We start from the raw sequence: 20,231 nt of genomic DNA, 5'->3' as shown, positions 1-20,231 counted from the left end.
CATTCGTCATGGGCAAAAGCCTCCAGTTCAGTCACATTCTTAGGCTTGTGCACTGCAACTGCTTTCTTTAAGTCCCACCAGAGGATCTCAATCGGATTTAAGTCTGGTGACTGATGGCCACTCCAAAATGTTCCAGCCTTTAATCTGCAACCATGCTCTAGTGGACTTGGAGGTATGCTTGGGATCATTGTCCTGTTGAAAAGGTCCAACGTCTCCAAAGCCTCAGGTTTGTGACGGACTGCATCACATTGTCATCCAATATCTCCTGGTACTGAAGAGAATTCATGGTACCTTGCACACGCTGAAGCTTCCCTGTACCTGCAGAAGCAAAACAGCCCCAAAGCATGATTGACCCCCCGCCATGCTTCACAGTAGGCAAGGTGTTCTTTTCTTCATAGGCCTTGTTCTTCCTCCTCCAAACATAGCGTTGATCCATGGGCCCAAACAGTTCTAATTTTGTTTCATCAGTCCACAGAACACTATCCCAAAACTTGTGGTTTGTCCACATGACTTTTGGCATACTGCAGTCGACTTCTTATTCTTTGGAGACAGCAAGGGGGTGCGCCTGGGAGTTCTGGCATGGAGGCCTTCATTACGCAGTGTGTGCCGTATTGTCTGAGCAGAGACTTCAGTACCCACATCTGACAAATCTTTTCTCAGTTCCTCAGCAGTCACACGGGGACTTTTCTCCACTCTACGCTTCAGGTAGCGCACAGCAGTCGAGGTCAGCATCTTCTTTCTGCCACGACCAGGTAGCGTTTCAACAGTGCCCTTTGCCTTGAATTTGCGAATGATGCTTCCTATGGTGTCTCTTGGTATGTTTAACATCTTTGCAATCTTCTTATAGCCATTGCCCTTCCTGTGAAGAGTAATCACCTCTTCTCTTGTCTTCCTGGACCATTCTCTTGACGTCACCATGTTTGTAACCACACCAGTAAATGTCTAGAAGGAGCATCACAGTCATTTTAAAGCTGCCTAATTGGTGCTTATTAGGCTTTATTGCTGCTCCCTGACATCCACAGGTGTTTTCAATACCTGATTGAAAACACTTCAATGAACCTCTGTTCTTCAGAGTGGTATTCTTTAAGGGGTTGAATAATTGTGTCAATGAAGAATTCACAAAAGAAACATTTACAACTGTATTACAAAACCAATTGATGTCATTTTAGTTGCATATGGTTCTTTAAGAAGTCCTTGTAGGATTTCATTCTGAATACAATTACAAATGTACACTAAATTCTCTAAAACCCTTTACAGCATTGGGGGGGGTTGAATAATTTTGAATACAACTGTAATATATATATATATTTTATTTTTTTTATCCGAATGGCTGAGCAGACAACAGGATATGACCACAATGATATATATGGAGACACTAGGTAGGGCGGGAACACACAGATGCAATCAATCCACCAATGTAATATAAATAGAAGAAAAATTTCCGCGCTAGATGTGACAGAAAACCAAATGATTAAGAACAATAGTGAGCAGCTGGCACAAAATCAACTAACAGTGATTCAAAAAATACAATAAAAACCAAAAAGTGCAGCGCTGAAATCAGTATACAATTATATAGCTGAAAAGCTCATATAAAGAAAACAAAAAAGGAGAGGGGATAATGTCCAAATGAATAGTCCCAATATTAAGTGCAGAGATGTGAATCCACGTGCAAAATAACTTTCTTCCAGTGACACCAGGGAAAAGTGTAGGAAGGGGACACCCTTGTGCTCAGGTATAACAAGCAGCTTACCGAAATTCCGTGGCTGCTCAATTTAATGAGACAGCCTCTCCCAGCTAGTAGTAAACCAGTAGGTCAACCGATATCAAGCTCAGGTGCTTCGAAAGACTCCAAAAGCCGAAAGCCGTTTCCGGTGTGTTGTTAAACCGATCACATTAATATGTGGCACACTTGGAACTTCTCATATACTCCATTGAACGTAAAGCCATATGTAGAAAGAAACAGAGGCCCATAGCGTAATCCCGTAAACCAATAGGTAAATTTATTAAAAAAACTACTTACAATTTAAAAGACAAAAACAGGCATGTAGTATGTGCCGGTCATGGATCTAACCGCGGCGTCCCGCAAGTCTCCAGATCAGCATATGGATAAACGGCCGGCTTCGTTGGGGGGCGTGTGGACGTTTATGTCTGGGATCGCCAACGTTTCGTCATAAGAAAGACTTCTTCTGGGCATGACCCCAGACGCAACACACACGCCTATGTACCCCCACACCTATGTCACATGACGGTCACCTCTGCCAATGGGTGTTCAATCCCAGGGGGGCGGGAGTAATATGTTAATAACTCGATTCCAATAGGTTAAAAGACCAAAGGAAACCGTCTGGAGATAGGTGGTACAAAACGCTAATAGGAAGTGATGATCCGTCTTCCTTAATGCCCATTCGTTCAAAAGGCAAAGGGGCAGGGAGACGGTCGTCACGTGATGCACATCACATGATGAACAGGAAGTGATGATCAGTATCCTCCGATGACTCATCGTCATCCGGGCGGAAGTGACACGCACACGCCCATAGCTGACAGGGTAAGAGGGCGGAGGCGGAGGTGCGGTCGTCACTCCAGACACATCCCTTGTAACAGGAAGTGATGATCCTCACTGTTCAAGAGTGGTGTCAGCAGAGTATGTCAAACCCTTGTAACAGGAAGTGACGATCCTCACTGTTCAAGAATGGTGTCAGCAGAGTATGTCAAACCCTTGAAACAGGAAGTGATGATCCTCACTATTCAAGAGTGGTGTCAGCAGAGTATGTCAAACCCTTGAAACAGGAAGTGATGATCCTCACTATTCAAGAGTGGTGTCAGCAGAGTATGTCAAACCCTTGAAACAGGAAGTGATGATCCTCACTATTCAAGAGTGGTGTCAGCAGAGTATGTCAAACCCTTGAAACAGGAAGTGATGATCCTCACTATTCAAGAGTGGTGTCAGCAGAGTATGTCAAACCCTTGAAACAGGAAGTGACGATCCTCACTGTTCAAGAATGGTGTCAGCAGAGTGTGTCAAACCCTTGTAACAGGAAGTGATGATCCTCACTGTTCAAGAATGGTGTCAGCAGAGTATGTCAAACCCTTGAAACAGGAAGTGAAGATCCTCACTGTTCAAAAATGGTGTCAGCAGAGTTTGTCAAACAACACCGTCGGTATTCAGGCGCCCCTGTGTACAGAGTGCAACCTCCAACAACATAATATGGTTAAAACCAAAATACATATATACCAAGGTCTATAACGGAATTAAAAATTATTAAGGATGTGGTGGAATGCTAGATAATCATTGAAACAGGCAAAGGAGTTGATGTCCAATTCCTTCTATGTAATGAAACATTTCTTTTACATATTTAATAATTGGCCATTGTGATACTTCATTCCATTGATATAAAACGCCATCTAGTGGCCAAATAAGTGTGACACCACTGAAGGAGATAAAAATCAAAAAGGATAAAAATTAATTATGTGAAAAAACACTGTTGGTGAAAACAGTGAAAATGGGAGTGGGTTAAAATAAGTGATATTTAATCGAATAATATAAATTAACATGTGAATGAACACATTATTTTGTGAAATAATTAACCCTTACTTACTCTCCCTATATCCAAAATTTCCATAAAATTTTTTTTTTTTTTTTTTTTTTTTTTTTTTAGTGAGTGAATAAAAATAGTGATAAATATGTATAAAATGAAAAATATGTGAAAAATGCAAAATATTAATAAATGGAATGTGTATCACACATAGCCTCACAATTTAGAACCAGCCTGTATAAATCAAGATATACATCAACTTATGAGAAAGATTAAAAGGATTAAAAAGGTTGAAATCAGCTATTATTAATAAAACAATTTACATCCCATTCCACATTTAACCCATAGGGAATATAGGATTTTAGGCAATAGATCCAGCGAGTTTCCATCCTGGAAATTTCTCGCCTTACGTTGGATCCTCGCCAGTGAGCTTTAAACCTATCTATCCCTATAAAGAGTGTGTTTTTTGGGTTCTTGTGGTGGCATTGGTCATAGTGTTTGGAGACACTATGACCAGGGAAGCCTTTCCTAATGTTGCCCACATGCTCTCCTAGCCTGATCTGTAATTTCCTCGTTGTGCGTCCAATGTATTGTTGACCACATTTACATTGCAACATATAAACGACGTTGGTGGACGAGCAAGTGATGAAAGAATCTATCTTGTATTCTCGTCCAGTCGTGGAGGATACAAATTTTTCGATTTTTCTCCCTTTGAATGAATTGAGGGAGCAGATCTGGCATCTGTGACAGGGGTAGAAACCTCTAAAATCTCCAAAGAAAGTGGGCTGAATAGGCCTTTCAACAACGTTTTGAGCTATTTTATGTCTCAAAGATGGGACTCCCCTGAAAATAACTTTGGGATGTTCAGATAAAACAGGGCCCAGAACCCGGTCATTTTTAAGGACCGGCCAGTGTTTTTTAATAATATTTTTAATTAAAAAATGCTGGGTAGAATATGAAGTAATAAAAGAATTTTTAAAACTTTGGTTGTTATTACCCTTTAGACTTGGACGTAGCAACGAGGATCTGTCGACAGCCGCTACGTCTCTAATGGTAGTGTCTAATTGGGAAACGTTGTACCCTTTCTCTATAAATTTCATTTTAAGGGTGTTAGCCTGTTGAAAAAAGTCATTTAATTGGGTGCAGTTTCTGCGTAATCGCAGGAACTGTCCCTTTGGGACAGCATTGAGCCATGATTGGTGATGACAACTATCATGTGGAATGAAGCTGTTCCGGTCCGTTTTCTTAAAATGAGTGGTGGTAATGATTTTATCCTCCTGTACCACCAGATTCAGATCAAGAAACGTGATTTGTGTAGAGCTACTAGTGTGATCTAGTTTAATACCTCTATTGTTGATGTTTAAGTTCGAGATAAAGGAGTCAAGTGAGGGGGCATTGCCATCCCATAGGAGGAGGATGTCGTCAATGTAACGCCGCCACAGGATCAACTGCGGCGGTCGATTCGCAAAGACGACATCCTCCTCCCACTTGGCCATAAATAAGTTGGCCAAGCTGGGTGCAAATTTTGCCCCCATCGCGACCCCCCTGTTCTGCAGGTAATGAGTGTTGTTAAACCAGAAGAGGTTATGAGACATCGCAAATTTGATAATGTCTACTATAAACCTCTTCTGTTCGCTGGATAAAGAGCTCCACAGATCTAGATAATACTGTACAGCCTCTAATCCCTGCTCATGGTCAATTATGGTGTACAGGGACGCTACATCCGCTGTAGCCATAATATACCCTTCTTTCCAGGAAATATCCTGGAGGATATTTAGGACATGGGTCGTGTCTTTGAGGTACGACGGAATTTGTTTAACAAGGGGTTGTAAAAATTCATCAGCAATCCACCAATTAAGGTGAGTTCCTCTGTGCACATATATATGGAGACACTAATTGCCTCCATTCCACACCACTACTTACCACTGAAAGGCTTTCCCCTCCTTGCTGTCACCATACAAACCAAATACTCCTTCTGGGTGAGTTGTCAGCTATCCCTCCTCTTTATATGCTGGGATCTTTTTGATCTCTACTTTTATTACTTTCTTTCTTTTAATACTCTATTGTAGGTACTGATCCCTTGCATTTGCTGTGCTCCTTGTGAGCGTTATCGGGGTGCCATTATCTGGAGGTTAATGTTGGCGCATAAGGGCCCTGGTGTCTCCCATATTTTCGTTTCTTCCCCCAGCCAGCTGTACTCCTATGGGGGTTTGGTTTTTCCAAAAAATACTCTTTGCTAAACCGGTTTGAAACCATACCCACAAAAAAGCCCCTTGGACGCCTTTTTCAGTGGCTATCTGGCGTGTAGTAATACACATCTTGATCTGTGGGGAGTGTCCTGTATTTATAAAAATCTATGTACATATATACATATTCATATATGATGACCTCTTTATTGTGCCAATATAGTGATGGATATCCTGCTTTTATACATAGAACCATATATACTAAACTACTTGTATATTCTCCATTCCAAGATACATTGTGATACACATGTTCAATTCTTAATTCCCTGAGGAAGGAATCATTTAGATTCCGAAACATGTTGGACATTTTCACTGCATGAAGAGCTAGTGACCACACTCACACACACTGGTTCACATGCCTTTGAATTGAACACAGTTTCCCATTGTATGTTTTTATGTATTCTATGATATTTTGTACATCTTTCTGTGCATTTTTTTAAAAATGTATTAATACTACTTTTTATCTACTTCTGTACTTTTTCACTTACTATACTATTTACAGCTCTACCCAATCAAAATTGCCCTGGGACACCCCCTTTTTGTTTTCTCTGTATGCATTTTGGGGAAGGGGTAGTTGCTGGTTCAAATACACCTGCAATATTAAATTCCTATTCCTAAGATTTTCAAAAGGAGGTTTCTGGAGGATTGAATGCACCAAATTGAGGTCCCAAGGCGGCAATGGAGACCACACCGGAGGAGCCAAGTGTCGAACTCCCTGGATAAAAGTACGCACCAGGGAAAGTGTGGCCAATGGTCGTTGAAAGAAGACCGTCAAGGCCGAGACCTGGCCCTTGACAATACCTCAAGGCCAGGCGTTGCTCAATTCCCCCCCGTTGGAGGAAGGTTAAGATCCGAGCCACCGAAAAGGAACAAGGATGAACCCCAAGAGACTCGCACCACGGAATGTACGACTTCCATGTAGGATGGTAGATCTTCCTACAGGTAGATTTTCTAGCTTTTGGCAACGTAGGTTATCACTGAAACAGACAAATCGTTAAAGCCAGCGACTGTAAAGCAGGATGGAAGATTGGCCCTCGGGACAGCAGATCTTCCCTAAGAGAAAGTCTCAAAGAAATATCAGCAACCAGCCGTACCAGATCGGTTTGCCAAGACCCGCGAGGCCAGCCTGGAGCCACTAAGATGACGAGAATCTCTTCTACCTCTATCCTGCGCAGAAGTCTTGGCAGTAGCTTGAGAGGGGGAAAGGCGTAAATCAGACGATACTGACCCCACGGGGCCACAAGCGCGTTTTTGGCCAGAGGGTCCCCAGACCGTGCCACGTACCTCTGCACCTTGAGGCAAGAGGCCAACAGGTCCACCTCGGGAGTAACCCTCCGGAGGCACAACTGATAAAACGCCTCCAGATGAAGAGACCATTCCCCCTGGTCCAACGCCTGTCAACTGAGGTAATCCGCCTGCCAATTTTCCACCCCCGAAACATGTACAGCAGAGATGGCTGGAACAAAACGTTCTGCCCACCTTACAATACCGGCTACTTTTCGAGCCACCAGGACACTTCTTGTGCCCCCTTGGTGATTGACTTAGGCCACAGCCAAAGCCGTGTCATTGTCCGATTGAATTTACACCGGACACCCCTGAAGACGATCCATCCAATGATCCAGACAAAGTCTGATCGCTCGGAGCTCCAGTTCATTGATCGGCAGTCTGGACTCTTCCAGTGTCCAAAGCGTATAGTGAATACAATCAGTGCAAATCAAACAATGAAATAAATAAATGAATCAAATAAATAATGAATCAATCAATGCGGCTGCAATCACTAGTGTGTGTCCACTCCACAAATGCAATCTGTATACCAAAAATGTGTAGCACCAGATAAAATAATCAAGATAATAGATGCAAATCAAACTGAAGTACAATATAAAACATCCCACTGTGTAAAGTACTCAGTGAATGTGAAAAATGAAAGTGCTAAGTGCATCTGCTAAAAAATTACAAATAAATACATAAAAACAAAGCAAATAAATCCGGATATAAATATGTGAAAAAAGTCCACAAAGTGCTCTGTGCTTCTCCTTCACCCGTGATGCCAAGCCTCTCCCCTCACATTAAGACCCCTGTTCCCAGTGGGTCATAATCAGCTGTCCCTCCTGGGCATAATAGCAGTATGGTGTAATGGACTCCACAGGTATTCAGTCTAATAGCGTGGATATGCCTCATACACTGACCTCCGTGCTTAGCAGATCAAGATCAGCGGTTCATCCTCTAGGGATAATAGTGGTATGGCAGGTCTGGAGACAGTCATGGGCTGGATCAGGTATCCGATCCCTTCCAAATTTCCTCAAATACAAAAAGAATGGGGTCTACTGCTCTCTGTCTGATCAAATGCTTTATTAACAAATAAAAGAGGTTACTCACAATGAGGGCACATCAGCTGTTAGGGCTGTACAGATGATATGAGACATCAGGAGATATCTCTACACTCAAGACTTAAGCTACGGTGTCCGCAGACAGGCTCCGTCCCCCCATCCTCTCCATTGAAATGGGGGGCTGTTGGCCAGGAGGAACGCTGCGACTCAGGCCAAGGCAAGGTCATATGCGACCTCACGAGACGTCTAGCTCGCAGGCCAGCCCCTGTCCAGTGTGGCTATGTCACGGCTGACCTAGCGTGGAGCGCTCACTGGCCAGACTGGGATGACCACTGGATATCCATCCCGTCGCCCAGTCCAGCAGTTGATTGTAGATTCTCACAGGAAAAATAGAAAAATCCATTAAAAAGGAAAAAATTGCCAAGACCGAAGATCCCAGCAAGGAACTAGGTCCTAACTTCGGACTAAGCAGTATATAGCATAAAGCTGAGAGAGGGAGTATACCCCCTGGGACTGCCCATAGGCATAGTCAAGCTTTTTTTCTGCCTAGTGTCCTACTCCTCTAGAGGGCAGTATAACCCAATGGTTAAGAAGATTATGTCCGCCAATGAACGATAGAGAAAATCAATTTCTTAATTTTCCAAACAATTGTGGGAATAAATTACAACTTCAAAAAACTTGAGATGCCTCTTACTAAATACATTGGAATGTCTTCTTTCCAAAAAGGGGTAATTTGGGGAGTATTTGTACTGTCTTGACATGTTAGGGCCTCAAGAAATTAGATCGGCCATCAGTACATCAGGTGAGATAAATTTTCAATGATTGGTACTATAGCTTGTAGACTAACTTTCACCCAGACCAAATAAAATACACGGATTTGGGTTATTTATACCAAAGATAGCATTAATAATTTTGGACAAAACTTAGGAAAAAAAATTCCTTATTTGCAAAATTTTATAACAAACTAAGAAAAATGCATTTGTTTTTCAAAATTTTTGTCTTTTTTCATTTGTAGCGCAAAAAATAAAAACCCCAGTGGTGATTAAATACCACCGAAAGAAAAATGGATTTTTGTAAAATCTTACCGTAAAATCCTTTTCTCTTAAGCTCATTGACAGACGTAGTCCTCGTTGATTAATAACAACTCGGGTTATACTGCCCTCTACAGGAGTAGGACTAGACAGGAAAGAAAACATTCTGGCCACACCCTAGGGGCAGTCCCAGAGGGTATATCCTCTCTCTCTCTGCTACAGCAAATCAGTTATGTCACAAAGCAGTGTTTAGAGAATTTAACCCAACCCAACTCAAAAACAGAGGGGCGGGTACTACGTCTGTCAATGAGCTTAAGAGAAAAGGATTTTACGGTAAGATTTTACAAAAATCCATTTTTCTCTGTCGCTCATTGACAGACGTAGTCCTCGTTGATTAATAACAACTCGGGACATCCCAAAGCAGTACCACAAATGAGGGGTGGGAAAATGGAAATCAAAATCCAATCTAGAAGGCCCAACCGATGCCAACTAGAAGTTTTAAAGGCTCATCAATCACGCGATGAGACTCAACTGAAATTCCAACGGAAAAAAACCCTCGAGGTAGACCACCGGTCTCCTCAAATTGCGGCCTGCAAAACCTTGCGGCCAAATGAGGCATCCGCCGATGCCATCACATCAACTTTATAAAATTTCGTAAAGGTATGTACCGACGACCAGGTGGCCGCCTTGCACACCTGGACCATTGACGCCTGATGGTGGTAGGCCCAGGAAGTACTGAGCGCTCGAGTGGAGTGCGCCTTAACAGGGAATGGAGGATTCCGACCCTTAATAGAATAAGCCTGTACCACCGTCTGTCTAATCCATTTGGAGATAGTCGCGGCAGATGCAGGCAACCCCTTTCTGGGGCCATCCGTGATCACAAAAAGTGAATCCGTCTTACGGAACGTTTCTGTAGCCTTCAGGTATACCCTGATTGCCCGAACCACATCCAAGGAATGCAACACATATTCCCGAGGATGATTGGGCTGAGGACACAAGGAAGGTAGCACAATATCTTCATTCAGATGAAAGTCTGAAACCACCTTAGGAAGAAAGGATGGCTTCGGATGAAGAACTACCTTATCCCTATGAACCACTAGATATGGGGAATGGCATGATAATGCAGCCAGTTCTGACACCCTGCGTGCAGAAGTGATAGCCACCAAGAAGGCCACCTTCTGGGATAATGTAAGCAAGGGAATCTCCCTGATATTTTCAAAGGGAGGTTTCTGCAGAACCGACAAAACCAAATTAAGATCCCAAGGTGGTAAGGGCGTGCGGGCTGGCGGAGCCAAGTGCCGCACCCCCTGGATGAAATTCCGCACCAAGGAATGAGTAGCCAAAGGCTTCTGAAAGAAGATTGCTAATGCTGAAACTTGACCCTTGATGGTGCTCAAGGATAGTTTCTGCTCAACCCCCTTTTGCAGAAAAGCCAAGATTCGGGTCACCGAATAGGTACGTGGGGGAAATCCCAAAGATTCACACCACGCAATATAAGTCTTCCATGTGCGATAATAGACTTTGCTGGAAGTCGCTTTCCTTGCTTTAATTAGAGTAGGAATAACTGAAGCTGACAACCCTCTGCCCTTCAGTACCTGGGTCTCAATGGCCAGGCCATTAAAACCAGCGACTGTAAAGCACGATGGAAGATCGGTCCTTGAGACCGCAGATCCTCCCTGAGAGGAGGTCTCCAAGGAGCGTTCGCGACTAGCATGTCCAAGTCGGCCTGACCGGCCTGACGAGGCTAGCCTAGAATTTCCAGGATAACTGGAGTTCCCTCCATCTCTATCCTGCGGAGAAATCTCAGCAGCAACTTGAGAGGGGGGAATACGTATAGTAGCCGATACTGCCTTTATAGGCCGTTCAGCGCGTCTGCTGCGTCCGCTAGAGGATCACGGGCGCGCGTTACCAACCTCCGCGCCTTCCTGTTGAGCCGATATGCCAACAGATCCACCTCCGGGATGCTCTGATGAAGACACAGATGGTGAAATCCTTGGTGATCGACCTAAGTCATCACCCTGATATTGTCTGACTGGATCCGAACCAGGCTGCCCTAGAGCTGCTTGGTCCAGGCAATCCGACAAAGTCTGATCGCTCTCTGTTCCCACACATTTATCAGAAACTTGATTCTTATCAGGAGTGATGATTTCTCCTGGTTGAGCATTAGAGACCGAAGTCACCAGACTAGAGGCTCCTTGGTCTGTTTGCTCAACCGGATCCGATTCCTGTAGGGAACTGAGACTAATCTTTGGAAAAGGTAAAGAAAATGATCTGTTCAGGGAACGGGAACTACCGCTCCCTGTAGCACCTAAATGTTGGAAGGGAAGAATCCCACCGGTAGCAGTGATCGATACTCGATCTTGTGTCCTGATCGTATGATCTCCTGAACCCCTTAGTCCGAGATTCAGGAAGGCTCTAGCTCTGAATGCCGGTGAAGACGTCCCCCCACCCTCAAGCCGGGAGGGGGCGCACCTTCAGGCTGTATTAGCCTTAACTTCAGGTTTGGCTGAGTCGGCCTTTTGTTTGCCCGACCAGCGCCTCTTGAACCCTCCTAGAGGGGCTTTGCCTTTCCCGCTCGCCCCAGCAGAGCGAACGAACCCTTTATGAGCGGCAAAGAAAGGTCCACGCTTGTTACGAGGTCCTTTAGCTTTAGCAGCCTGCGGCAAAAAAGTGCTCTTGCCCCCAGTGACATCCTTAATGATCTCATCTAGGGTGGCCCCAAATAGGCGATTCCCCTGAAAGGGGAGATTCGCCAAGGCTTTTTTGGAACCTAGATCCGCTGACCAGCATTTTAACCACAGCACACGTCTGAGGATTACCGCTGACATCGATGCATGCCCTAACAAGGGGGTGGCATCCAGGGCTGCGTCACAGACGAACTGCAGTCCTTGTATAATTTGTTCCATCAAATCAGATGCTGCCTGGGGGATACCTTTCCCCTTTAGGTCATGGCGTACCAATCTTGCCCATTCCGTTAATGTCTGTGAAACTAAACCAATGACAATCGCTGGTCTAAAGGCTGACCCTATCAGGGAAAAAATAGTGCGGGACTCCGCTTCCATCTTCCGATCCACCGGATCCTTAAAGGACGGAGCGTCCTCCAACGGGATAACAGTGGCTTTATTCAGTCTGGAAATAGGTGGATCCACCACTGGTGGTACCGTCCATTTCTTAATGAGGCAATGCGCTTGGAATCAGTAAAGGTACGTTTTGAATGATCCCATTCCTCTTTAATTTTATTACCAAAACATTTGGGTAAGGGAAAAACCTTCGCCGTCTTGGTAGGTTTACTAGTACCAAAGGGAATTTCCATCTCGGTTGCCTCTGCCGGTAAAACCTCAAGTCTTAAAGCGGAGTTCCACCCTAGTTATACATTTTTTTATAAAAATACCCCCGGGACAGTCAGGGCTAGCACATTCCACAATGGATAGCCTCTGATCTGTCACGGGTTGCACTTACCTTTCAGGAGAAATACTTACCTTGAAATTGTCTTCTCCAGCGCTGCCATCTCGGGTGTGGGCAGCTTGAAGCCAGCGCGATCCTCTTCCGCGTCCTCTTCGGTCCTCTTCCTCCTTCTTCGGTCCCACGATGCACTGCACCGGCCCCGACGTCACTTCCGGCATGCCCAGAAGCTGTTTAGAAGGGAATGACACGCGCGCCCCGTAACTGACGTCGGGGCCGGTGCAGGCGCAATGATTCCTGGGAGCGATGACGTTCAGCTCCCAGGAATCATTGCAAAAGCCAGGAAGTGACGAATCGCCGTGGCCGCCGAGGGGAGGAAGAAGGAAGTAAGGTGAGTATATTTTCTCTAAAAGGTAAGTGAAAAAAAAAAAAAAATTGCGATTATCCATTTGTTTTTCAGGTGACCGGGAGCGAGAAGATGGAGGTAAGTATAAATTTCGGGTGGAACTCCGCTTTAAGGTTTCCCGGACCGCCACAACTAGTGCGTCCACCAATGCTTCTTCTTGTGCTATGGCGGAGGCAGGAATGTCCTCCTCACTGTCTGAGGGAACTTTACCTGAGACAACAGCCCCTGCAGAGGGACCTGCAGCTGCAATGACCATCTCAGAATCTGAATCTGAAGTATCAGATGACATAGGGGTAGGCGGGGGTCGCTTTCTTGACCCCCGTCCCTGACAGGCCATCTCCACCCGAGACACCAAAGACTCCAAAACTGCTGTGAATGCATCCATACTCTGTGAACTGGAGGGTCCTGCGGCCACCTCGAGGGGAACAGGTGGGGGTACCTGTGTGGCAGGGTCCATGATTATTCCAGACACTTGCCGGAAAAAATTAATTTGCCAAAAAAAAAAATTTTTTTTTTTTTTTTAGACCCCCAGCGCCACAGCGCCCCTCAGTGTTACCTGCTTAGGGACCCCTACAGAGAGAGAGAGAGACCCCAAGGCTCACCACTTGATGCTCAGAAGTTTCAATACAACCTGTTCCAGCACTGTATTACAGACAGGAAGTCTTTGGCTGGCTTTCCCGGGTAAAAGGAGGCGGCTCCGCCCCTTTGCACGCCTTCCGGCGCCTCCCCTAGCTCCTCGAGGTGTTTGGTCACCTCAAACATGGCCGCCCCCATGCCGGAGACACGAGGCTACGCCAATATGGCGGCCTCGTGCGATCTGCAAGACAATGGCGGCGGCCTGTGTAGGATAGCGGCGGCTAGCAGCGGCCTGCGGGATGTCTATATTCGGCCTGGCGGCCTGCGGGAGTGTCTCGGCCCCACAACCTTCACCCTGAATGGTGATAAGCCTGGCCAGCGGTACAGGACCCTGGCGGGCCGCATGCAGTCCGTGGGCCGTCGCTGGAGGAATGGCGATCTGGACTGCAGTGACTCAGGCATAGGCATCGGCCTGTGTACACCTCTGACAGGTAGGATACCTTTTACTTCAATAGTAATGCCCCTTATAGTACTGCCACTGACTTCAGTCACCCTTACAGTTTTGCAATGACCTTAGATAGTCAGCTCCCAAACCAAGCCTCCTGGTTTCTGTTCACAAAAAAAAATCACACTCAAATTGGGGGATCTGTGACCTGTTATAGGATAGAGGGGAGACCCATCCTACCATTCCAGAGAGGGGCCCGCGTCCACCACAAACCTGACAGGGGGGGGGAGGGGGAACATACTACTCACCATACCGGAACCAGGCGGGCGCCCACTCCTGACAGAACCCCTCTCCACCGGGGTGGGGGGGCTGTCGACCAATACGGACGCCGTGACTCTGTTGGTCATTGGCGTTCAGGCGAGACGTTTAACTCGCAGGGTCAGTCCCCGTCCAGTGGGACTATGTCGCGGCCGACCCAGCGTGGAGCTATGGCCTGCACGCGCTCGTAGGCTGAACTGGGGTGACCACTGGATCTCAACATCCAGCCCGTCGCCCAGTTACAGCTTGCTTGCTTGAAGATCTCCAGGAAACTGGAAAAAAAGCTGTCTAAAAAAAATCTAAGAAAAATTCCTGCCAGGACCGAAGATCCTAGCAAGGCATCTAGGTCCTTACTCCTAACTAGACAGAAAAAAACTGATTTGCTGTAGCAGAGAGAGAGAGAGGATATACCCTCTGGGACTGCCCCTAAGGTGTGGCCAGAATGTTTTCTTTCCTGTCTAGTCCTACTTCTGTAGAGGGCAGTATAACCCGAGTTGTTATTAATCAACGAGGACTACGTCTGTCAATGAGCGACAGAGAAAGTTCTATTTGTGTGAAAAAAAAAAAAAAAACACATAAATAATTTCATTTGAGTACAGTGTTGCATGACGGAGTAATTCTCAAAGTGTGAGAGCACTGAAAGCTGAAAATTGGCCTGGGTAGGAAGGGGGTTAACTAAAACAGGTCATACTTACCTGCTCTGTAATGGTTTTGCACAGAGTAGACCCGTTCCTCTTCTTCTCAGGTCCCCTGCCAGCGGTCCTGGCCCTTCCTTCCTCCTCCCGAGTGCCCCCAGAGCAAGTAGCTTCCGAGCCGCTGCTCTTTGTGTCCATTCACACACCACACACGGAGCATGGCTCGGCCTGTCCCTGCTCTCTTATTGGCTGTGACTGACAATAGTGAGAGGCAATGGCTCCCATTGCTCCCTCAACCAATGAGGAGGAAGAGACCTAGGAGAGCCAAGGCTCTCCTGCACATTGCTGAATGAAGATGGGGCTCAGGTAAGTTTTAGCGGGAGCTGCTGCACACAGAAAGTTTTTTTACCTTCATGCATAGATGAAGGTAAAAAACCTTGAGCCTTTACAACCACTTTAAAGGCTCATATCTCTTATACAGAGATATGAAGAGAGAACGGAAGTGTCTACAGGAGCCTGACATTGCACCCATGATTGTCAGGCTCCTGTAGACACTTCCTCCAGTTCTCTCTTCATATCTCTGTATAAGCTTTCAGCTGGAGAAAGTGTCAATGGACTACAAGTGCACTGATTACCAATCCCCACTCTAAAGGATTTCCACCTCCAACCATTTTTTGGGATAATTCCCTTCGCTGCATTCAAGAGATAGGGTCTTAACATGTTCTTATATTGCTTTAATGTATTATGAAATAGACATATCCACGGATCATCAGCAATTTCTTCTCCTGAAATCTCTTTTATAAGTTGTCATATGTCCTGCCAAAAAATGTGTATTTTTGGACATTCCCACCAAATATGAGCCATCATACCCTTTATACCACATTTCCCCCGGGTATCCTTTCTGCGCTTTCATTGGAGTTATATACCACCTTGCATCTTGAACTTAGCTTTTAAGCAAATCTTTATCCCCATTACCCTCCAATCAATTTCATTTTAATCTCATTCAAAAAACTGTCTGCTCTTATTTCAGTAAAAGTTCATGAGTCACAACTCACATCTATAATGCTCTATTTTCCCATTGTGGGCTGATGACAGAATATTTGTGGACTGGGTACCCAGCTTTCTTTTGCGGAGCTACTCAATCCACTCCTCTGTCTTCAACTCCATAGCATAGACATTAAATGACAAGAACTGGGAGACGTAAATAGATAAAGCAAAACCTATTGATTTTGTCTAAGTCTATCAACAGCTAGTTATACATTGGCCAAGAGAATACTTACACTACAGTGATTGGCTTTCCAGTGTACTCCTCACCAATAACGATAGGAGAGGAATCTGCCTGGATGACTTCTATAGGGGTCTTTAGGATGTGAGACAAAGCCCTGAGCTGTAACAGAAAACAGGTTGCAAAATCTGATCAGAAAAATCATTTGAGAAAAGAAAACACACACACACACCCCAGCAGGCATTTACTCGATACCCATAAATAAGTGAAAGTGGCCCAGTTTTAATTACTACTTCTATCCTTTCATTTTCTCAAACTAATAGGGAAGGCTGATATTGTGTAGAAAGATGTAACAACAACTTGTAAAACCTGTGTGTGAAATAATTTGTACTACCCAACAATCGATGGGCTCATTAACACCTGGAAAAGCCCTATACAGCCCAGTCCTCCCATTAGACACCAGAATTGGTATGTATTAGGACCACCTTTGGACATCCTCAATGGGGCACTGGAATGAAATTTAGCTCATTAGGAATGGACCTCTGAAACATTTCCCTATCCATTATCTTTCATATTTATCCATCATAGATTTGAATGCTCAAAGGATTTTAAACCTCAAAGTCATGCAAAATCCACCCATTACTTTTTATTGATAAAAGACGGGGTTCCTTGATAGCTCTTTCAGGTTACCTGCTGGTAATGAGACTAGATTGTATATTGTTCAGATTCAGTACACACATACCCAATACCCTAAGGCACCCCATTTACACTTGCGAATGGGGCCAATACCAATTACAGTCAGGAGACCCGGCAGGTAGACGTGGGTGGCAGCCCTGCTGAAAGCAACAGGAGGCTGACAGTTCCCGCAGCCAATCACAGCCGTTCACATATAATCCCTCATGGAGACTGACTGCGTCCAGGGTCAATCATCGCAAGTAATCGCTCCACGAGCTATTACATGCTATTGGTCATTAATAAATGCAGCTGAGAGCTTCTAATCGCTTTCAATGGGGCTGTCATACACAGCTTATTGCTAGGAACCCCAGCGGGGGGGGTCTCCTTGTTGTAATCAATAATGGCGATTCGTAAGTGTGAATAGCGTCTTGCTATTATCGGAATACATATATAATGTCTAAACATCTGTTCTAAATGCTAAAACAACCACATTTTGGAGTATACAAATGGTAAACCCCGATATTTGCCATATGCAAAGTGGATAAAGGAATGTTAATGAATGCCAAAACCAGATCTTATTAATGCAAACTGCCTCTGGAAGTAATGATTTCTTTATGATAATATTGGTAATAAAATTAGATTTGGTTGTTTGAACATTTAGAATAAATATTCAGATATTCAATATGTACTTTAAATATTGTCAGATAGGGTACTGGGTATGTGCGTACTGGATCAGATTGATATACAATCTAGTCTAACTGATTTTTGTCATAGTGCCTCGCTATAATATAGAGTATTGGTTTTAATAGGGTTTTGTTGTGGTACATTTTTTAAAATGTACCAAACCAATAAAATTTTTTTTTTTTTTATTAATCCCCTAATATATACATTATCATTTGTGTACCAGCACTAATCTAAGGCTGTTTCAATCCATTCCCTTTAGCTTTTATTGCTATCCAGAAAACACTAACTGAGCAAAAGTTAGAGAGTTTACTCCGTACACCTAGATCTGCGTAATCCACGAGTCTGCTCCCTAAATCCTGTGTTGTGGAAGTTCAACTACCTCTCCGTCTTGTGATTTCCGGTCAAAAAGTGAACTCTCTAAAGCCCCGTACACACGATCAGATTATCGAACGATCTGTCGTCCGTTTTTTGTGGCATGCTAGTCTGATGTGGAAAGTGAAGAGATTATTTTCATACAAATTTTCCCGTACGACAGAATTCTACTTCAGAAGTGATGTCAGATTGCTTTGTATGTGTTCTTTCGTCTCTGAGCATGCCTAGTCTTGCTCTTAAGATTTTTTTCCGTCGAAATCTGTACTAATGAGACGAAAATCGGACGTGGTTTTGACGGACGACAAAAATTTTATAACCTGCACATTTTGTCAGCCGAACAGTCGGAGTTGGCTGTCGAAAGCACCATACTAACAGTCCGAAAATCAGCAGATCGATCGTCGGACGAATTTTCCCTACAGATTTTCTTATCGTGTGTACGGGCCCTTTAGGCACATATGCATATCCAACTGGTGACTGAAAATGTGAGTGGGGCAGACCAGTCCACTTCAACTATGACTGGAGGAGACACTAAAGTCCTTTGCAAGAAGGCTTTGCCACATGTAGGTCTTTCTAGGCCTCATCTTCAGTTTTGACTGAAGGGTGCCTTTAAAGAAGAACTAAAAGCAACTGATTTAGAGTAGAACTAAAAAGGCAAAACATTTCCCCATTTTGGATTAAAGAGAGAGTAAATGAGGTCTATAACCCCTGTTAGTTTTTTCTATGTTTGTGTCCCTTCGCTTCCTGTTGCATAGCTGAAACAAGAAGTGAGAGGAAATCCCTGCAAAAGTGAGGAAATTGCCTTTAGTTATGCTTTGGCAGTTTCCCAAAAGAAAGCTCAAGCTAGAAATGTTCAATAAATGGTATTAAATACAACCCAATTCCAAAAAAGTTGGGACACTGTACAAATTGTGAGTAAAAAAAGGAATGGACTAATTAACAAATCTCAAACTTATATTTTATTCAAAAATATCATATAGATAGCATATCAAATGTTGAATGTGAGACATTTTGAAATATCATGCCAAATATTGGCTCATTTTGGATTTCATGAGAGCTACACATTCCAAAAAAGTTGGGACGGGTAGCAATAAGAGGCCGGAAAAGTTAAATGTACATTTAAGGAACAGCTGGCGGACCATTTGCAACATGATTGGGTATAAAAAGAGCCTCTCAGTGTGGCAGGGTCTCTCAGAAGTCAAGATGGGCAGAGGATCACCAATTCCCCCAATGCTGCGGCAAAAAATAGTGGAGCAATATCAGAAAGCAGTTTCTCAGAGAAAAATTGCAAAGAGTTTGAAGTTTTCATCATCTACAGTGCAAAATATCATCCAAAGATTCAGAGAATCTGGAACAATCTCTGTGCGTAAGGGTCAAGGCCAGAAAACCATACTGGATGCCCGTGATCTTCGGGCCCTTAGACAGCACTGCATCACATACAGGAATGCTACTGTAATGGAAATCACAACATGGGCTCAGGAATACTTCCAGAAAACATTGTTGGTGAATACAATCCACCGTGCCATTCACCGTTGCCGGCTAAAACTCTATAAGCCAAAAAAGAAGCCATATCTAAACATGATCCAGAAGGCCAGGTGTTTTCTCTGGGCCAAGGCTCATTTAAAATGGACTGTGGCAAAATGGAAAACTGGGACGCCATGTAATCCAGAGTAAAGAGGACAAGGACAACCCAAGTTGTTATCAGCGCTCAGTTCAGAAGCCTGCATCTCTGATGGTATGGGGTTTCATGAGTGCGTGTGGCATGGGCAGCTTACACATCTGGAAAGGCACCATCAATGCTGAAAGGTATATCCAAGTTCTAGAACAACATATGCTCCCATCCAGACGTCGTCTCTTGCAGGGAAGATCTTGCATTTTCCAACATGACAATGCCAGACCACATCCTGCATCAATTACAACATCATGGCTGTGTAGAAGAAGGATCCGGGTACTGAAATGGCCAGCCTGCAGTCCAGATCTTTCACCCATAGAAAACATTTGGTGCATCATAAAGAGGAAGATGCGACAAAGAAGACCTAAGACAGTAAAGCAACTAGAAGCCTTTATTAGACAAGAATGGGACAACAATCCTATTCCTAAACTTGAGCAACTTGTCTCCTCAGTCCCCAGACGTTTGCAGACGGTTATAAAAAGAAGAGGGGATGCCACACAGTGGTAGACATGGCCTCGTTCCAACTTTTTTGAGATGTGTTGATGCCTTGAAATTGAAAATCAACAAATTTTCCCTTAAAATTATACATTTTCTCAGTTTAAACATTTGATGTCAGCTAGGTTGTATTCTGAATAAAATATTGAAATTTGAAACTTCCACATCATTGCATTCTGTTTATTCACAATTTGT

The 20,231-nt window shown here is 44.2% G+C and overlaps 1 protein-coding gene across 1 annotated transcript in view; it reads right to left on the bottom strand.

Moving 5' to 3' along the window:
- Positions 1–20,231, bottom strand: part of OTUD6B (OTU deubiquitinase 6B) — a 54,749-nt gene that overhangs the window by 9,701 nt on the left and 24,817 nt on the right. Inside the window, exon 6 of the mRNA XM_082257451.1 lies at positions 16,197–16,303. Within this exon, the coding sequence (XP_082113577.1) occupies positions 16,197–16,303 (107 nt within the window). The remainder of the gene's footprint in view (positions 1–16,196; positions 16,304–20,231) is intronic.

Source organism: Pelophylax lessonae (assembly GCF_965119305.1).
Source record: "Pelophylax lessonae genome assembly, chromosome: 5".
Lineage (NCBI taxonomy): Eukaryota > Metazoa > Chordata > Amphibia > Anura > Ranidae > Pelophylax > Pelophylax lessonae.
This window is presented reverse-complemented; position numbering and strand designations above follow the sequence as displayed.